At 46.2% G+C, this 14,566-nt stretch overlaps 1 protein-coding gene across 2 annotated transcripts; it reads right to left on the bottom strand.

The window, feature by feature from the left end:
• Nucleotides 1–3,272: 3,272 nt before the first annotated feature.
• On the bottom strand, nucleotides 3,273–10,007 carry TLX3 (T cell leukemia homeobox 3). Of its 2 annotated transcripts, none has more exons than XM_038413851.2 (3): nucleotides 8,978–10,007; nucleotides 7,540–7,783; nucleotides 3,273–4,704 (listed from the first exon to the last, which is right to left on the bottom strand). In XM_038413851.2, the coding sequence occupies exons 1-3, from the start codon at nucleotides 9,390–9,392 to the stop codon at nucleotides 4,494–4,496; spliced, it is 870 nt and encodes a 289-aa protein (XP_038269779.1). In that variant the 5' UTR covers nucleotides 9,393–10,007; the 3' UTR covers nucleotides 3,273–4,493. The 2 variants fall into 2 exon arrangements, with proteins under 2 accessions (XP_038269779.1, XP_043347348.1); XM_043491413.1 differs by lacking the exon at nucleotides 3,273–4,704 and adding an exon at nucleotides 5,375–6,511.
• Between the last annotated feature and the right edge of the window lie 4,559 nt (nucleotides 10,008–14,566).

Below are 14,566 nucleotides of genomic sequence, written 5' to 3'. Positions count from 1 at the left end.
ATGCTTTTTGGATATCTGTTTGTCTAAACACACACACATTTTATATATGACTTTGTGTAAATGCATAATGATACATACAGAGAAAGTGAATATATTATAGTGTCTGGCAGAATACATTTCCCTGGGCAGGAGTTTGGGATAACTACCTTACTCATGTGCGGCGTAGTCATATGTAGATTATGCAGTTCATCTCAAACAGATGTCAGTAAATTCTATAACCTCTCACACCACTGTGTATTTTGCTTTATGCCATATTTCAGAGCAAACTTATTTTAGAAATGTGTCGGAGTTTAACATTATTGTTTTAAACGTGGATTAGTTTTCTTTTATCCCAGGCCCATTGCCTGTAAAGCCAAGTGATTTGGGGTACCATCAGAGTTTAGGCCAAAAAATTTGAACTTTTTTACACCTTTAAAAATGCTCCAAGACAACTTTTCTTTGACTTGATAGTTGTGATTACAACCCAGTATCTCACAGATAGCCCAGGTTAGAGGCTAGCAGTACACATCACTGGTGACCATGGAATTCCCAGCTTCCCAGTGTGCTACAATAGACATTTCTCACCCTGGTCATTCTCAAGATATTCCACCTCTAAACTGTCTCTGGTCCAGTACTGAATGCTGCCTGCTTTTACCTTTGGATCATTAGATATTTTCAATCCTTGCTTTTACCTGATATACATGAAGGATTTGGGGAGAAGGAAATAATTATGGCAGGATCCATTTGATTTTGTTTTATTGGGGTTTGAAAGAGGCTCAGAGGCTTGAGATATTAGATGTGCTCCCACCTGAGACAGGTTAGAGGGCAGAATGTAGGTCATTGGAGATGCAGTTTATCACCGGGGCTGCTTGGGATAGGTGTTCTTCTCCTGTTGGCAGGTTATAGAGGTAACTTTTAATGATGGCATTCCTTCACATGTGAAGTGCTTGACTTTACAACCTTAACAGTGTTCTTTTAATGTGTGTGGGGTTTTTTCCCCCCCATGGAATATGTATATAAATTCCACCTAATGTGTGCCATTAAAAAAACTGCACTCATTGCCCCAGGTTGCTGTGGTAACCATGGTAGCTTCCGGTACTTAGAACAGGAGATAATGTGGTGCTGCAATTATTGTAGAGTGGCAAATGTTAACTTTTTTTTAAATGGTGCCCATTAGTTTACCTGACTGAGATCATTTTTGTTACCTCTGAGGTTTTTTCAGAGATCTGAACACCTTGCTCTTAAGAGCTTTCTTTGCAAGCCTCAGAAGACACAGCCCCATTTTAGTTGCTCATCCATACTGTATATTATGGAAAACCTTAGCACATTCACTCCCCGTGTACAATAATGATCAATTACCTACTAGAACTAAATCTAGGAAGGAACCTGACCCTGCACTGTGCAGAAGCCTTAGGGCTTGCTACTGTACCTACGGAAAAACTCTGTGTATGCTAATAAACTAACTCCACTGCATGTATAGAAGTAGAAAAAGCCCCACCTTCCCACATGGCTGTTGTGGATGAACTTCCCAGGCAGGAGGATATGCCCATGGCTGCTGCATGAGGTGCGGTTTTGATCAGTCAACAGCCTCAGATCTGACACCGGTACTAAGGGATGTGAGAATGTGGTTTACATTTGTTCTCGGCTGGTTGGTTGTTTCAGCTGTGGAATATGGGCTTTTTCTGAATAGTTAGTAAAGGCTGGTCACCAACTGTCAGAGAGGAAATGAAGCTGCTTGGACTTTGGAGGGAGATGTCTGCCTAGGGCTCCAGGGACAAGCTGCATATGTCTCTTTGGTGGCGATGGGTGGGGTTTTCAAAAGCACTCAGGCTCAGCCTAAGTTTGCTCCCACTGAAGTCCATGAAATCACACCAACAGTCTACAGCCATTTAGGACCCTATCGTGCAGCCCTTACTCCCGTGCAAGTCGATGAGTGTTTATCTCACAAAGAGTATGGATGCAGGCCCTCTGCATCTCCAGCATGAGCCATGAGTTGCCTTGGAGGCCACACCCCACTCCCAGTATGCCCCCTTGCCCTGCACACCAAAAAGCAGCATGTAAGGATGTCTTGGGGCTGAACAAAGCCACCCACGCCTATAACAGCATGTGGGGTGATCTCCTCTTGCTCCCAGAAAGCGATTTTCAAGGAGGGCTACGCCAGGGGACAGGCAAGAAATAGCCTAGCACATCCTTATGCATAAAAGATACATTTTTAGCCTAAAAAAGTCTAGCTCTACCTCAATACAAACATGTATGAGAAACTACCATTGACATTGCAGAGGGCCCCATTGGCCCAAAATGCTGTAACACAGAGAGTAATATCACCAGCGCCTCTTCATGCCAGGAAGCTGCTTCCCACTTTCAGACATATTTTTTTTCATTGGTAATTTTTCAGTATTAAAAAATAATGCAGGCCCCAGAATCACACCCCAGCATAGCAAGCAGGCAGATTTCAAATGATTTCTTAAGCACTAAAAAGACACAAGAGTGTTTTATTTTAAATAGCTGATCCATATGTCTGCACTAATGTGCTTCTATCCCCCTAGAATATCTGCAGGGTTTCTAAAGCCCTGCTATGTATCCCTTGGCAAAAAACAAATTCAGAAAACTACCTGTGCAGGTGTCACTCATGCCTGCTAAATACAGCTTGCAAAATTCACACCTTATGTGCCAGATCCTTCAATGATACTGACCATTAAATTACTAATACTTCTACAAATATAATCCTCATTTCTTTTCCAGGTGTGTACAGTGCCTGGCCACTGATATTCACAGGTCCAGTATTTAAATCGATTTATTTGGAGAATTAGTAAATAATTCTAATTGGTGAATATTATCTGCCTGTCCTGGGCCCATTTCTACTCAGATTGGCAGCTGAGCTCTCTCAGAGCAGGACCGAATCCCATTCTCTGTGTTGAACTTGAATCGTTTGATTATTAATTCCTTATCTATCATTCTTTGCAGCATCACTCTGTAGTGTCTATTATTACAAGGGCCACTGACTTAAATAATTGATAGCAGCTTGATCTCTCAAGATCCTGCCCAGAGATCAACGCCAGCGCAAGTCCTCGTGGTGCGTGCCCACCTCCCCCAGGGTTTTCCCTTCCTCACCAGGTATGAGCAGCTGGTTTCAGTCAGTCCTTCTCGAGTTGATCCTTCTGCCCTCCCCGAGGTAGGAACGTGGCGCCGTGGATGTCGAGTCCTCTCTCCTCCCCCAGAGCAGACACGCGGCTCTGGCTGCCTTCCCCGTCCCACCCGGAATTTGAAGCGCACACACACACGCACACACCAGGAGGCGTTTTTAAAGAAAACGTTTATTTACAGATCTCAGCAAGTACAAAGTATTATACATGGTCGGTGTCAACCCCACATCTTCTTTATTATGAACCATAAGGCGCTTTCTCTAGAGTGGATGGCAAAGGATGTCGGGTTCAGGTGCCGCTTTCTGTGCGCTAAGCTTGGAAGGAGGTTAGGGCAAAAGAAGGAGTGCGTTGCCGGAAAGGAGCCCTTCTTACTATGGTGAATAAATTACAGGTGACATTAACTTCACCTGGGACAGATGGAAGCTACTGCTTTTCAGTTGAATAGGGTTTCCTAAGATAATGAGTCACAGGTTCCATTTAGTTTCCTCTGCAAAGTGATATATATTTTTAGAATCTCCTAAAAATAGGGGGGAAATAGCCTTTTGTTCCAGAGCCAACATAAATACTTATGTTCCGATTTTGGAATAAATAATCCAGTTATTATATATCCATATTAATAGTGCCCAAAATCTCAATGCAGAAATAAATTAAATTATTTAACACTTCTTACCAAAGAAAAAAGTGACATTTCCCTTTCCTAACGGGATAGCGATATGAATTTACAAGTTGAGCTGATAAAGCGTCCAGTTCTCCAGGATGATAATATTCTGGTGATTATTTTGTCCCCTGGGCTATAGACTAACCTGCGAGCATTACACACCCTCCGGGAAGAAACGGAGTGAGGTTAGTTGTAGGTCTGGCAGTTGCTTTCGCTTCCAGATTATGTCCCCCAGCCCATTTCGGGGAAATGACACCCAGTCTGGCCATCAGAGATGAGATCCCGTCTTCCTCCAAAGGCTACCCAGCAAACCCTCTTTGCAAAGTTCATGCACCCGTTCCAGATGCAAACACTCTCCATGGGTTTGTAAACTCAGGTTCAATCCCCTCCGCAAATTCACTGATTGTGGGGGCACCAGCGATCTCTCCGGAAGCCCTTTGTCCAAGTTTCCGTCTTAAAGGAGAAGCGCGTTCACAAAAACATCCCGCAGAGCGATCTAGCTCGAAAGCCACCATCTCGCCGACCACTTGCGGCAGGGACCAGCTCCTTTTGGGGGGTCCTGCCGCCCGAAGCTGGCCTCGGCCCACCCTTTGTAGAGACCAGTCATTTCGCTGGAGCAAACTGTCTGCCAAATTCTGCTTCGTGCCCGGCTTAGGTCATGCAGGGAGAGGAGGGGGAGGCGCTGTCTGTCCAACCGCCCCGACCCCAAGTCTTTACACGAGCGAGGTCACAGGTGGGATCTTGGCGTTCTCCTCTTCCCAGGGCTGGAGGTTCTGCAGCGCGAAGAGCGAGGAGTTGTGCAGACAGAGAGGGTCGGGCTGGATTGAATCGTTCAAGGATTTCTGGAAAGCGTCGTGCTGGAGTTGGAGCATCAGCCTGCTCGCTTGTTGCCTCTCCGCTTCCCTTTCCTCGGCGGTCTGTCTCCTAGACACACACAACACAGATCAGTTCAGGAGCCCGCAGCTGGCACCCCCCTTCCTGGCTGCCACGCGTCTTTGTTCCCCACCAGCCCGGCTCTGCCTCCGGCACCACGGGGACAGGAGTCCTGGGCCCGGTCTGGGAGCCCTGTCCGAATGACTGGGGACTGGGAGGGGATATTTCTTTTCCCAGGAAGGGTGTTTGTTGTCCGCCGCCCCCCTTTTCTGATCCCCTTTCCCCAGATCTTGGGGCTGGGGGGGGCGGGTTTCTGAGAGTCAGGCAGGGATCAACCCACAACGCGCTCCCTCGGCATTGTGCAAACACAGAGCCAGTTCTTTACGCAGCGCCCCAAACAGGGTGTCCGGTTCTTGGCAGCGCCCAGGCCTGCACGGATCGCCCCCCAGGCATCTCAGCTTGGGGTGCTGAGCCCCCCCCCATGGGCAGCCCTGCAGCACCGGGCCGGCCCCAAACCACTGGGGGCCTCCCTTGTGCTGCGGCGAGATGTTTGGGGCGCACTGCAGCGCCTGCCCTCAGGGCCCGGCCCAGGATGGGACCGACCGCTGGCCCCCGCAGCCTGGGCCCCTCTCGATCCTGCCCCTAACACAACTGCAGCGCAACCCGGACCCTGCCTGGGAATCGGCTCCGTGCCGACCGGCCGGCCGTGTAGACACCTTTGTCTGTTCAGTTTATACACACGCCAGGTCTCCCCTCGACGCCACATATGTAGATACAGAGACGTATTCCTCTTGCTTAACGCCTGCGTCTCCAACAAGTTGTTCTAACATCTGCCCTGCAGCTGCAGAAGGGGAAGCTCCGATTTACATGGCGTTACCCCGGACAAAAGAACCAGCGCTGTATCTGTGCTCCCAGGGACATGACAAAAGGGCCCTGCAGCCTCTGTGCCCGTGAAAACCCCTCAGTTAATGCTACTACTGAATTAGTACTAGTGCCCTCCATTCTGACATCCCAGTGCCTGCCCAGCGTATTTATCAGTCTATTGGGTTTGTGTGCAAAGTGTTGAGATAACATTTCAAAGGTAATTGGCTCATTACGGCTTTTTCGTGCCACTAATACATATGTCTGAATGTCTCGCTGGGTTTATGGCATTATTATCGATACTCTTCGATAATTACAATAATTGCTGCAAGGCTTGAAATTTCCTTAAATATGACCGCAATCGCTTAAAAATATCGGAAATCCAGTTATAAGAAACCAATAATTTTGTAAGCAATATTATATATGCTATTATATATATGCTATATATAACACTATTAGCTACTAATACCGGTGATCGTACTGTGGATGTCTATTGCTCTAATTCAGGATGTTTCATACTAACATGCAAGAGAAAGGGCTGTACTTTGGGAATTTATTTCCATTTTAAATAGCTAAAAATATCCCGAACACAGCCCAGTCCTTTACACCAGAAAACGAACACATATTCTTCCAAATAATATTTCAATAGAATTGCGCACGAAGATTATTGGAGGAAGATTATTGGAGGAATCGAATTACAGACACAGGGTATTTCCGAAAGTTATTTTAGACGGCAGATAATTACATCAAATCCCATATTTTCTACATGTTGAAAATAAAGGAGGCAAGCCAATTAGCAAACACAGGATCCACAATGCTCCCTCGCCTTGAATGTTCTATTTTCTATTTTTCAGACCAGCCGCGAATGGATAAAAAAATGCATTAATATTTTCTGATGAAATCATCTAAAACAACCACTTTCCTGCAGTGCAGATTTCCAGTGAAACGTTGCTGGTTTAAAAGCTTAATTAAAAGGGTTGCTCGCCTATATTTCATCCTGGAGAGAGGGGAAAAAAGGGAACCAAAACAGATTTTAGCTCGTTTTTCTTGGCCCTTCTGTAATCAAGACAAAGCAAGTGACATTTTTAAAGATAATTTTACTGCTACGAATTACATTCGTCAATTTCTAATATAAAGAAACGGGAAATCAGGGTATGGAGCCACTTTCTAGATGTTTACGTTCATATAGTCTCAAGAACGGACGAAGAACAATGCTGTTCAATTCGTTTAGGGGCGCGCTAATAATATGTCCTGCTTTGGTTTAGCGAAATGTCACATTTCTTAAAACAGCCTGACTCCAAATCCGCCGCGCCAGGGAGGCCCGGCAATTTCTACAATTCAGACCAGCTGGTTTCTTCGGTATTAACTCGGTTTGGGGCGAAGTTGAAGAGCAAAAGATCCTTTCTTTATGCAATGCCTTTCCCTGCGGCTAACGCTCAAGATTCGCCCTTGTAGCCGGTGCAGGGGTGACAGCGCTCCTCCCTGCCTGCAGATCTACCAACTTTGAGGTCTTCCTTTGCCACGCGGCATGGCATAAAAGTGGAGAACAGCTCGCCTGGGGTCCATTTCTACCCCTCTGTTAGCTTTTAAGGATCTGCCCGATTCCCCGGAAGAAGGCCCGCCCGGACCCTGGCCGCTCCTGCGGGAAAGGTGGAGCTTTCGCTTTGCAAGGAGCAAAGGGGCACAGTTGCACCGAGCAGAACCGGGGCTGGGTGGGGAGCGGCCGCAGCCGAGCCTGGGGCCGGGAGTCGGAGACAGAAACGCTGCTGCCCTCCATGTAAATGAGGCGGGCAGGAAGGGGGAAAGAGGCAGCCAGGGATGGGGGAGATGGGACCGGGCGGAGGGGGGCCGTGGGGAGGGGAGAGAAGAGAGGGTAATTGGGAGCGGGCAGGTCGGGAGGGGACCCCAGGAAAGGTAAGTCGGGGCAATAAGAAGAGGGCGCAGGAGTTGCATGCGGGGAGCCAGGAACAGAAGCCCGGAGGAAGGGGGCCCGGGAGGGAGCTGCCCAGCTAGGCCCGGACTCACCGCCACTTGGTCCGCCTGTTCTGGAACCAGGTCTTGACCTGCGCGTCCGTCATCTTGAGGGACTTGGCGAGCGCCGCCCTCTCGGCCGAGGCCAGGTACTTCTGCCGGTGGAAGCGCTTCTCCAGCTCGCAGATCTGCACCCGGGAGAAGGAGGTGCGCGGCTTCTTGCGCTTGGGCGGGGTGCGGTTCTGGTAGGGGTGCCCGATCCGCCGGGTGACGGTGAAGGGGGTGAGCGCGGCCGCCGCTGCCCGGGGGACAAACAGAACCGCAGGTGAGAGCCCAGCACCCCCAGCCGGTCCAGCCCTTTGCCCCCAGCTCGCGCCGCACCCGGGCGCAGGGCCGGCGGCTCCCTCCCAGCAATCGCCATAGAGCGAGAGTCCTGCTCAGGCTGCAGGGCCTGGCTGGGATCGGCGGCCCTGAGCCGGGAGAGCAGAGCTCCCAGGGCACGGGAGGAACCAGGATTTGGGTTCTTGTTGTATTAAGGGGGGCGGGGGGTTGCGTGGGCTTCCCATCCCCCGGGGTATGGAGCACATCCCTCTTCATTTTAATGTCGGGTTTTAGTCTTTTCTCTCTCCTCTTTCCCAAAAACAAAACCAGAATTTCTCCGGGGGGGGGGACATCCTTGCCAATGCTCTGCTGCAAGTATTACACTTTATTTATTTCTCTCCCCTCTTCCCCCCTCCCCCCGTCACTTCATCCTCCACACATACAGTAGCCAAACCTGCAAGAAGATGCGCAATGTTCAGAGCACTTGCTGCAGATTATATTCTGTATCTGGCGCTCAGTTTCCCCACTTCTCTCTCTCTCTCTTCAAAATCGAATCCTCTTTATTTACACCCGTTTAAATGCTAATCGCCGTTATTATCATTCAAGGTTCAGATTCTTCAGTACACACTCTCTAATCGGATTATGGATGGGGATTACTGGAGTTCCTCCACTCCATTTCCACCCCTCTTTGATTGTGATTAAAAACGATATCTGGGCAATTGGATTTTCTGAATGGAAATTTCAGGGCGATCCCGAATCGGCTGCAATGTCTGTTCTGCCAGCAGTGATACGGGAATAACTAAAGCACAGTTCCCGTGTGTTTTGTCTGTCCTTACTGCGTCTGCTGGCCACACAATCCATACACAGTTGTTGGTCAGTTAGTGCAGGGGTAATGCAATCGTTACAGTGGGCACAAAAACTGGAACCAAAATGTATTTCTCTTAATTAGTCGGTTCCAGGTAATGCTTCTTCCCCTCGCCCGAAAGAAGTAACCCACTATTTTAAAAAGCTTTCCTGTCCTGCGCAAGGTGCAGTAACAGATGTGAGGGCTCTAAAAGCCGGGAAAGGGAAAACCCTGACACGTTTTTAGGCTGTTTTAGTGCAGTTTGACTGTAGCAGAAAACTTCTTGGTAAAACAGGACTCAGGGTCATGTTAAAAATCAGCCCTTACCTGTGAATCTGTCCTTTACGAATCTCCTGCTGCTCTCCATCCAAGGGAAGTTGAGGCTGCCAAGGCTGGGTACAGCTGGCATAGCTGGGATGGCACTAGAAATTGGAGGTGGCACAGCCCCAGGGATGGGTCTGTGAGCTGGCACCCTGATCACTCCAGCTGGAGCCAAGCTCAGATTCACACTGTAAGATCCAGAGTCTTCAAAAGGCGCCCCGATGCCAGGGAAGGAAGCTGGAAGGGAAGGATAAGGGGCACTTGTTCTGCTCACAGGGCTTCCCAGGTAATTTGTGTTGTCTGATCCTCTGGGGGCAGGCTGGGAAGAGTTTTCCTGATCAGAACTATTTAAAATCTGATCAATTCCAAAGCTGATGGGTTCGTGTTGATGCTGGGTCTGTGTGTTCGTTGGCTGATCCATCCTTGGTGAATAGAAATATTGGCTCAAAACTGTATGAATTCCCCTATAAAACGCTCGCTTTCCTTTACAGTAGATCCATGTAGGTCCTGGTGTATGTCAGACTGAAACTTTGCCAAGAGTGGTCCAGCCCGACAGGCTCTGTGTCATCTTTTTTGAACCAAACCTTGAGTTTCTGCTTCTAATTTCTGTCCTGCAGCTGCCATTGGACGCAATAAACAAGCCTCTCTCCTCCCATTGGCTCCCGAATTTCAATAAAGGCCTAATTCATTGAAATAGGAGCTTAGGGACTGTTCCAAGGTGACATCATTTTAACAAACGAACAATAGGTCAAATTTATTAGCTAAGCTAATGTGTGGCGGATATTACAATAGCATCTGCGATTGTTGTCCTTAGAAATTAGCGATTTGAAATTTAACAAAGCTTTGCAATTACGAGGCCTTCCCCTTCCCTCCCCCCCGTTTATTACCTAATATGCTAGTTGTACAAAATTCCAGGATGGGAATGACAAAACGGCCTCTCCCCCGGATGGATTAATTTAGAATGTAATGTAACTCTTTCCTATTGTTTCTGTTTATAAATATTATGCAGCGTGTAAACACCTTACTGAGGCGCAGAGAAGAGTTTTGCTGGGTGTTTACCTGCTCATCGGCTCTCCTTATTGTGCTAGTAGGACATGAGCTATTTAAAAAAAAAATGCAAAGGGGGAAAATAATGGGCTCCTGGGGTTTGAAGCCCAGAGTTTGGTCCCCTTTCCTCCCACACTTTTCTGTTTGGTGCTTTTTAATGCTCAGTGTACTAAGCACCACTTCAGGGGACCCTCCTGAAATCTTACCCCGTTGCCATTTAGCTGAAGGAAAGGGACATGCTCGCCTCCCCCCCCCCCATTCCTTATGAGGGGTCATTAAAGATATGCCCGTAGAACGCTGACTTTTTGGAACTACGCTTACCCGTTGGAAAGAGAGCGAGAGAGGGCTCAGACCTGGGCTTGAGATCGTGGAGATTGCAAACCCCACGGGTGAGCGCGGCTCAGAGGAGAAACACAGCCCCCTGGGAACCTTGGTTTGAAAGGGGTTTTTGCAAACTGTGAATTTAGTTTAAATTTACCTCTGGACGGGAGGAGAATACAATTCAGGAATTAAATGGGAAACATTTCTCCCTGTCTATTAACTGTATTGTGTGTGTGTTTACACTGCGCCTAGTTAATTACTATAGGGCCTCCGGCTTTCCCGCTATGTTTGTGTTTTTACCAATTCCAAACATGCTTATTTTAGTTCAATAGCCTATTTCTCTCTCTGTTTGACCGGCCGGCCCAATATTTGCGCGGGGCCGCCTCTCCTGGAGATAAAATGAAAGGCGCGGGGGAGGGGAACAATGAGAAATACACAGATTCCGTTTTGGATTAATTTACGTCAACAAACTTATTGCCATACACGACTGTTAAGTGAGTTTGTAGACGCTCCCTAAAGTCCAAATTGGACTAAAGGCGTTAAAAATTAAATAACGTTCAAATGCATTTACTTAGTTTCCCTTTTATAAAGGGAAATGAAAACAGGGAATAGAATTTTCCTTTTAATAGAATGTAATAGTATTTGATCAGCACCTGTTAGGGCTGATGTTGTGATTTCAGAAAGCAGCGACAAGGAGAGAGTTTATTAGTTTTTAAAGCTTAGGATTCAATTACCGCAACACACTGAATAATTTAAATGGCAGCAGTAAATGCAAACAGACTTGTGGAGTTATCGGACTTATTGCACCGAAACGCTGAAGAATAGGGGGGCAAGAAAGGAAAATAAATTAAAAGCAGGGCTGTAACCAACCTACGACACACAAAAATCCGCCGCCAATATTTGTTTCCTAAACTATATCCCAACTGATCAATTTTGCTCAGTGACAAGGTTGGAGGATTTCCCCACATCTCATGATCCTAATATGTAGAGCTTAAAAAACAAAACAAACCAAACTGCCTATTTTATTGTAGGGGTATTTGGTATTCATTTTTTCCGTTTCAAATCTCTGGGGGGAGCTTGTTGGTTTGTTTGCGGTTTGTTTTTGTTTTGTTTTGTTTTGAAGTCACAATTTATTCGAGGATAGGGAAAAATAGCCCAATGCATTTTCCCTCACAGTGATACTTAAACGATTATTAAAGACCCTTTCCAACTTCAAGAAATGCATCGAAGCAAAGGGAATCTTAATGCATGGATTTATGTACAGCACTGAGGACAGTGTGATGCCATTGGGTCTTCTTGAAAGAAAATTAGAGGACGCCTGTTTTATTGCTAACATGGACAGTTAAATCTCACCTGCTGTTCCTAAATCCAAGACAGTAAAAAATGCTATTTGGTGTATTAGTGGCTGTCAGGAATTATCCGTGAGCTGTGTCTGTTTCTCTCCCCTCACCCTATACAAAGATCCCCATCCTGATAGAATTCAATTCCAAGACCATTTGTAAGTAACTGCCGTGGAAGGTTTGGACTAAAGTGAGACGTATACAGAGAGAAATACACACACAAATAACGCTTTTTTCTTTTTCTTTTTCTTCTTCTTCTTCTTCTTCCTGGCAGTCCATTGATCGCACCGAAAATATCATAAAGCGGCTGCCCAGGAGACTCGCACGCAACCAAATAGATGTTAATTTCCAGGAATGGGGAACTTTAAAAGCAGAAGCTCTTAATAATATGATAGTTTGTTAATTTCTGGTGGATTTACGTGTCGCTGCAAGCTCCAAATAAATATCAAAGGGGCAGCTCAGGAGGAGTTGGAAAGAAGAGCGACTAGCCATTATAAACTCTCTTTTCACTGGAATCTCCTTTAAGAAATATCCAGGTGCACGGTGAGGTGGCAGGGTACAAAATCACTACCTGCTTCTAAAGGCTCTGGCAAAATCAATCAAGGAACCAGAGCCCTATTAACTAACTTCGAATGATCGATGCTCAGAATCAGTTAGCAGGAAAATATGGGGTGGGTGGGAACCTCCAAATACATGATTTTAATGTGAGGTGCAATTGAGATTGGATTATTTTAGCTCACAGACATGGATATTTTCCCCCTCTGGAGCTAGCTACACTGCGGTAGATCCAGACAGATTTAAATAGGCGCCAGGTGCAGGTAAAATCACGGATCTAGGTGAATTTCGAAATCATCTCCTCGCTGGACAACAGCCCCCGCTGCTCCCAGCCCACGTCACTTTGAATCAGCTTGCTGGATTTCCGAATGAACTTTTTTGAACTGAAGTATTGAATATTTTAATGGCCCATTAGCGTTGACTCCGAAAATGCTCAAATCCGGGGCAGGGGGAGATAAAATAGAGATTTATCATGGAAGCCGACACAAGCCGATTGCAAAGCAGTTGTTTGACATTGAGAGGACTTATCAATTAAGGAGACGCATCTTTCTGGCTGGCCATGTTAAGAGGCAGCCGAGATGGCATCTGAAGGGTATTTCTTTCACTGCTAATCCGATTAAGGGGAAAATAGCCCCACCGTCTTGGATTCATCTCATTCCCCAGGAGCCTGGCTGCTTGGAGGCTTTTACGACGACATAAATATGACTATTAAATATTCTTTTCCCCAACCTAACCAGCCCCGGCCATGGGCTGAAAAGGGAGGGCAGGGGACAGCGGTGCCCTCGCAGCACGTGCGGCGAGAGCAGAAATCGGGGTTGAAAAGTGGCACCGCAGCGAAGAGTTTGTTTAAAAAATAAAACCGAGAGGGGCGACGGCGACTCCAGGCGAGCAGCCGGGCCCCCGCACTTAGCCATGGGGAGCAAGAGGGGTGCATGGCAAACGGGGCTGACTCCGGCCTCCCGAGCTGCACCGGCCTGGTAGTTCTGGGAGGCGGAGAGGAGCCTAATTGGATTTTTTTTCCACTTGCTCTCGCGTGTCTAAGCTGACTGATCATTAGTTTGAGTTTCTATAGAGTGGAGCTAATTGGATTTGCAGGCTACCAGCAAGCTGGGATGCCAGCTTTCAGGAAGGGGCCTCCCAGCCGGGAAGAGGAGAGGAGGGAAACTTACCCCTAGTAGCCTTGCCCCAGGCATCACTTCTCTGAACCCCGCTTTCAGCCCAACCCTCCCACGCTGCCTTTGAATGGCAAGGGAGGATTTAAACACACACACACACACACGAAACAGAAGAGGGCTAAATAAATAAAATGACACCCAGTCTGAATCAGGGCAGGCTTTGTTAGAGAAAATTGCGGCTTGATCTGCATAATGGGAGCTCTGGATGCCCAAGGCTATCTTTTTATTGCATGTGTGTCTGCTGTTATCAATTTTGTGAACGATTTCACAGGGAGCCTGGCAGACTTGAGCTGGAATAATATGCAAAGATGAGCTTTGAATAATGAATGATGTGCTTTTAAACCAATTCCAAAGTGTCTGTGATAGTACAATATGAAAAGGGCTGGTAAGTAATAGTGTATTTAAAAGGCGCTAGTATGTTTTTATTACTATATTTAAAAAGATATCTATATTATTTTTGTGAAATGGATAATCTATCACAGAGTCTTTGATAATCAGCTAAACAATACATTTTTCTTTGGGAAAACTCTCCTAGTTTTACACAGTTAAATATACACTATCAGCTTTGTAACGCGTGGCTACCTTATTAAATATTAACTCTATTTTAATATTAGCTTTTAAATTTAATATGTTGGCGTTCTGTACTTTTACTTTAATTATGTTTTATAATTAATAACCTTGGACGTATGGATTCCTTAAATGCTGCTCTCCCATCGTCGATTTGCTGCTTTTCTTTTTTGTAGGTGTGTACATGTGCAAACAAAATTATACCTACAAAACTATATGCATATCAAATTGTATGATGGTAATGTTTTGTAAATAAATATATCTACTTAGATTTTTTAATTTAAAAATATTCCTCAGTGTGTGTGGTGTATATAAAATGTGTATATACATACACACACCTATATATTTAAAAAACCCACTATACATTTTGTCTTTGTCAATGTCTACTGTAATCGATCTAATCTGACCTAACCTATCTATCAATTTTTAAATAAAAAAGCGAAGTGGGCCTATTTATTTACAAAAGCCAAACCAGCTTTTTAACTATTTTTTGTCGCCAAGTTTTCAAACTCCATTTTTAGCATAGCTCAAAAGTTGCCCGAGGCTTTGCGTGTGTCAGTCATCGGACTATGCTTTGGAGACACGTGAGG

This window comes from Dermochelys coriacea, chromosome 8 (assembly GCF_009764565.3).
Source record: "Dermochelys coriacea isolate rDerCor1 chromosome 8, rDerCor1.pri.v4, whole genome shotgun sequence".
Classification (NCBI taxonomy): domain Eukaryota; kingdom Metazoa; phylum Chordata; order Testudines; family Dermochelyidae; genus Dermochelys; species Dermochelys coriacea.
This window is presented reverse-complemented; position numbering and strand designations above follow the sequence as displayed.

Bases quoted from the DNA above. Each gene is read 5' to 3' on its own strand.
- TLX3 (XM_038413851.2), bottom strand. From the start codon at position 9,392: ATGGATCAGCCAACGAACACACAGACCCAGCATCAACACGAACCCATC. The intron at 7,784-8,977 runs GTAAGGGCTGAT...TCCCCCGGGCAG, and splicing joins CGTAAAGGACAGATTCACAG to CGGCGGCCGCGCTCACCCCC. The intron at 4,705-7,539 runs GTGAGTCCGGGC...GTGTGTGTCTAG, and splicing joins AACAGGCGGACCAAGTGGCG to GAGACAGACCGCCGAGGAAA.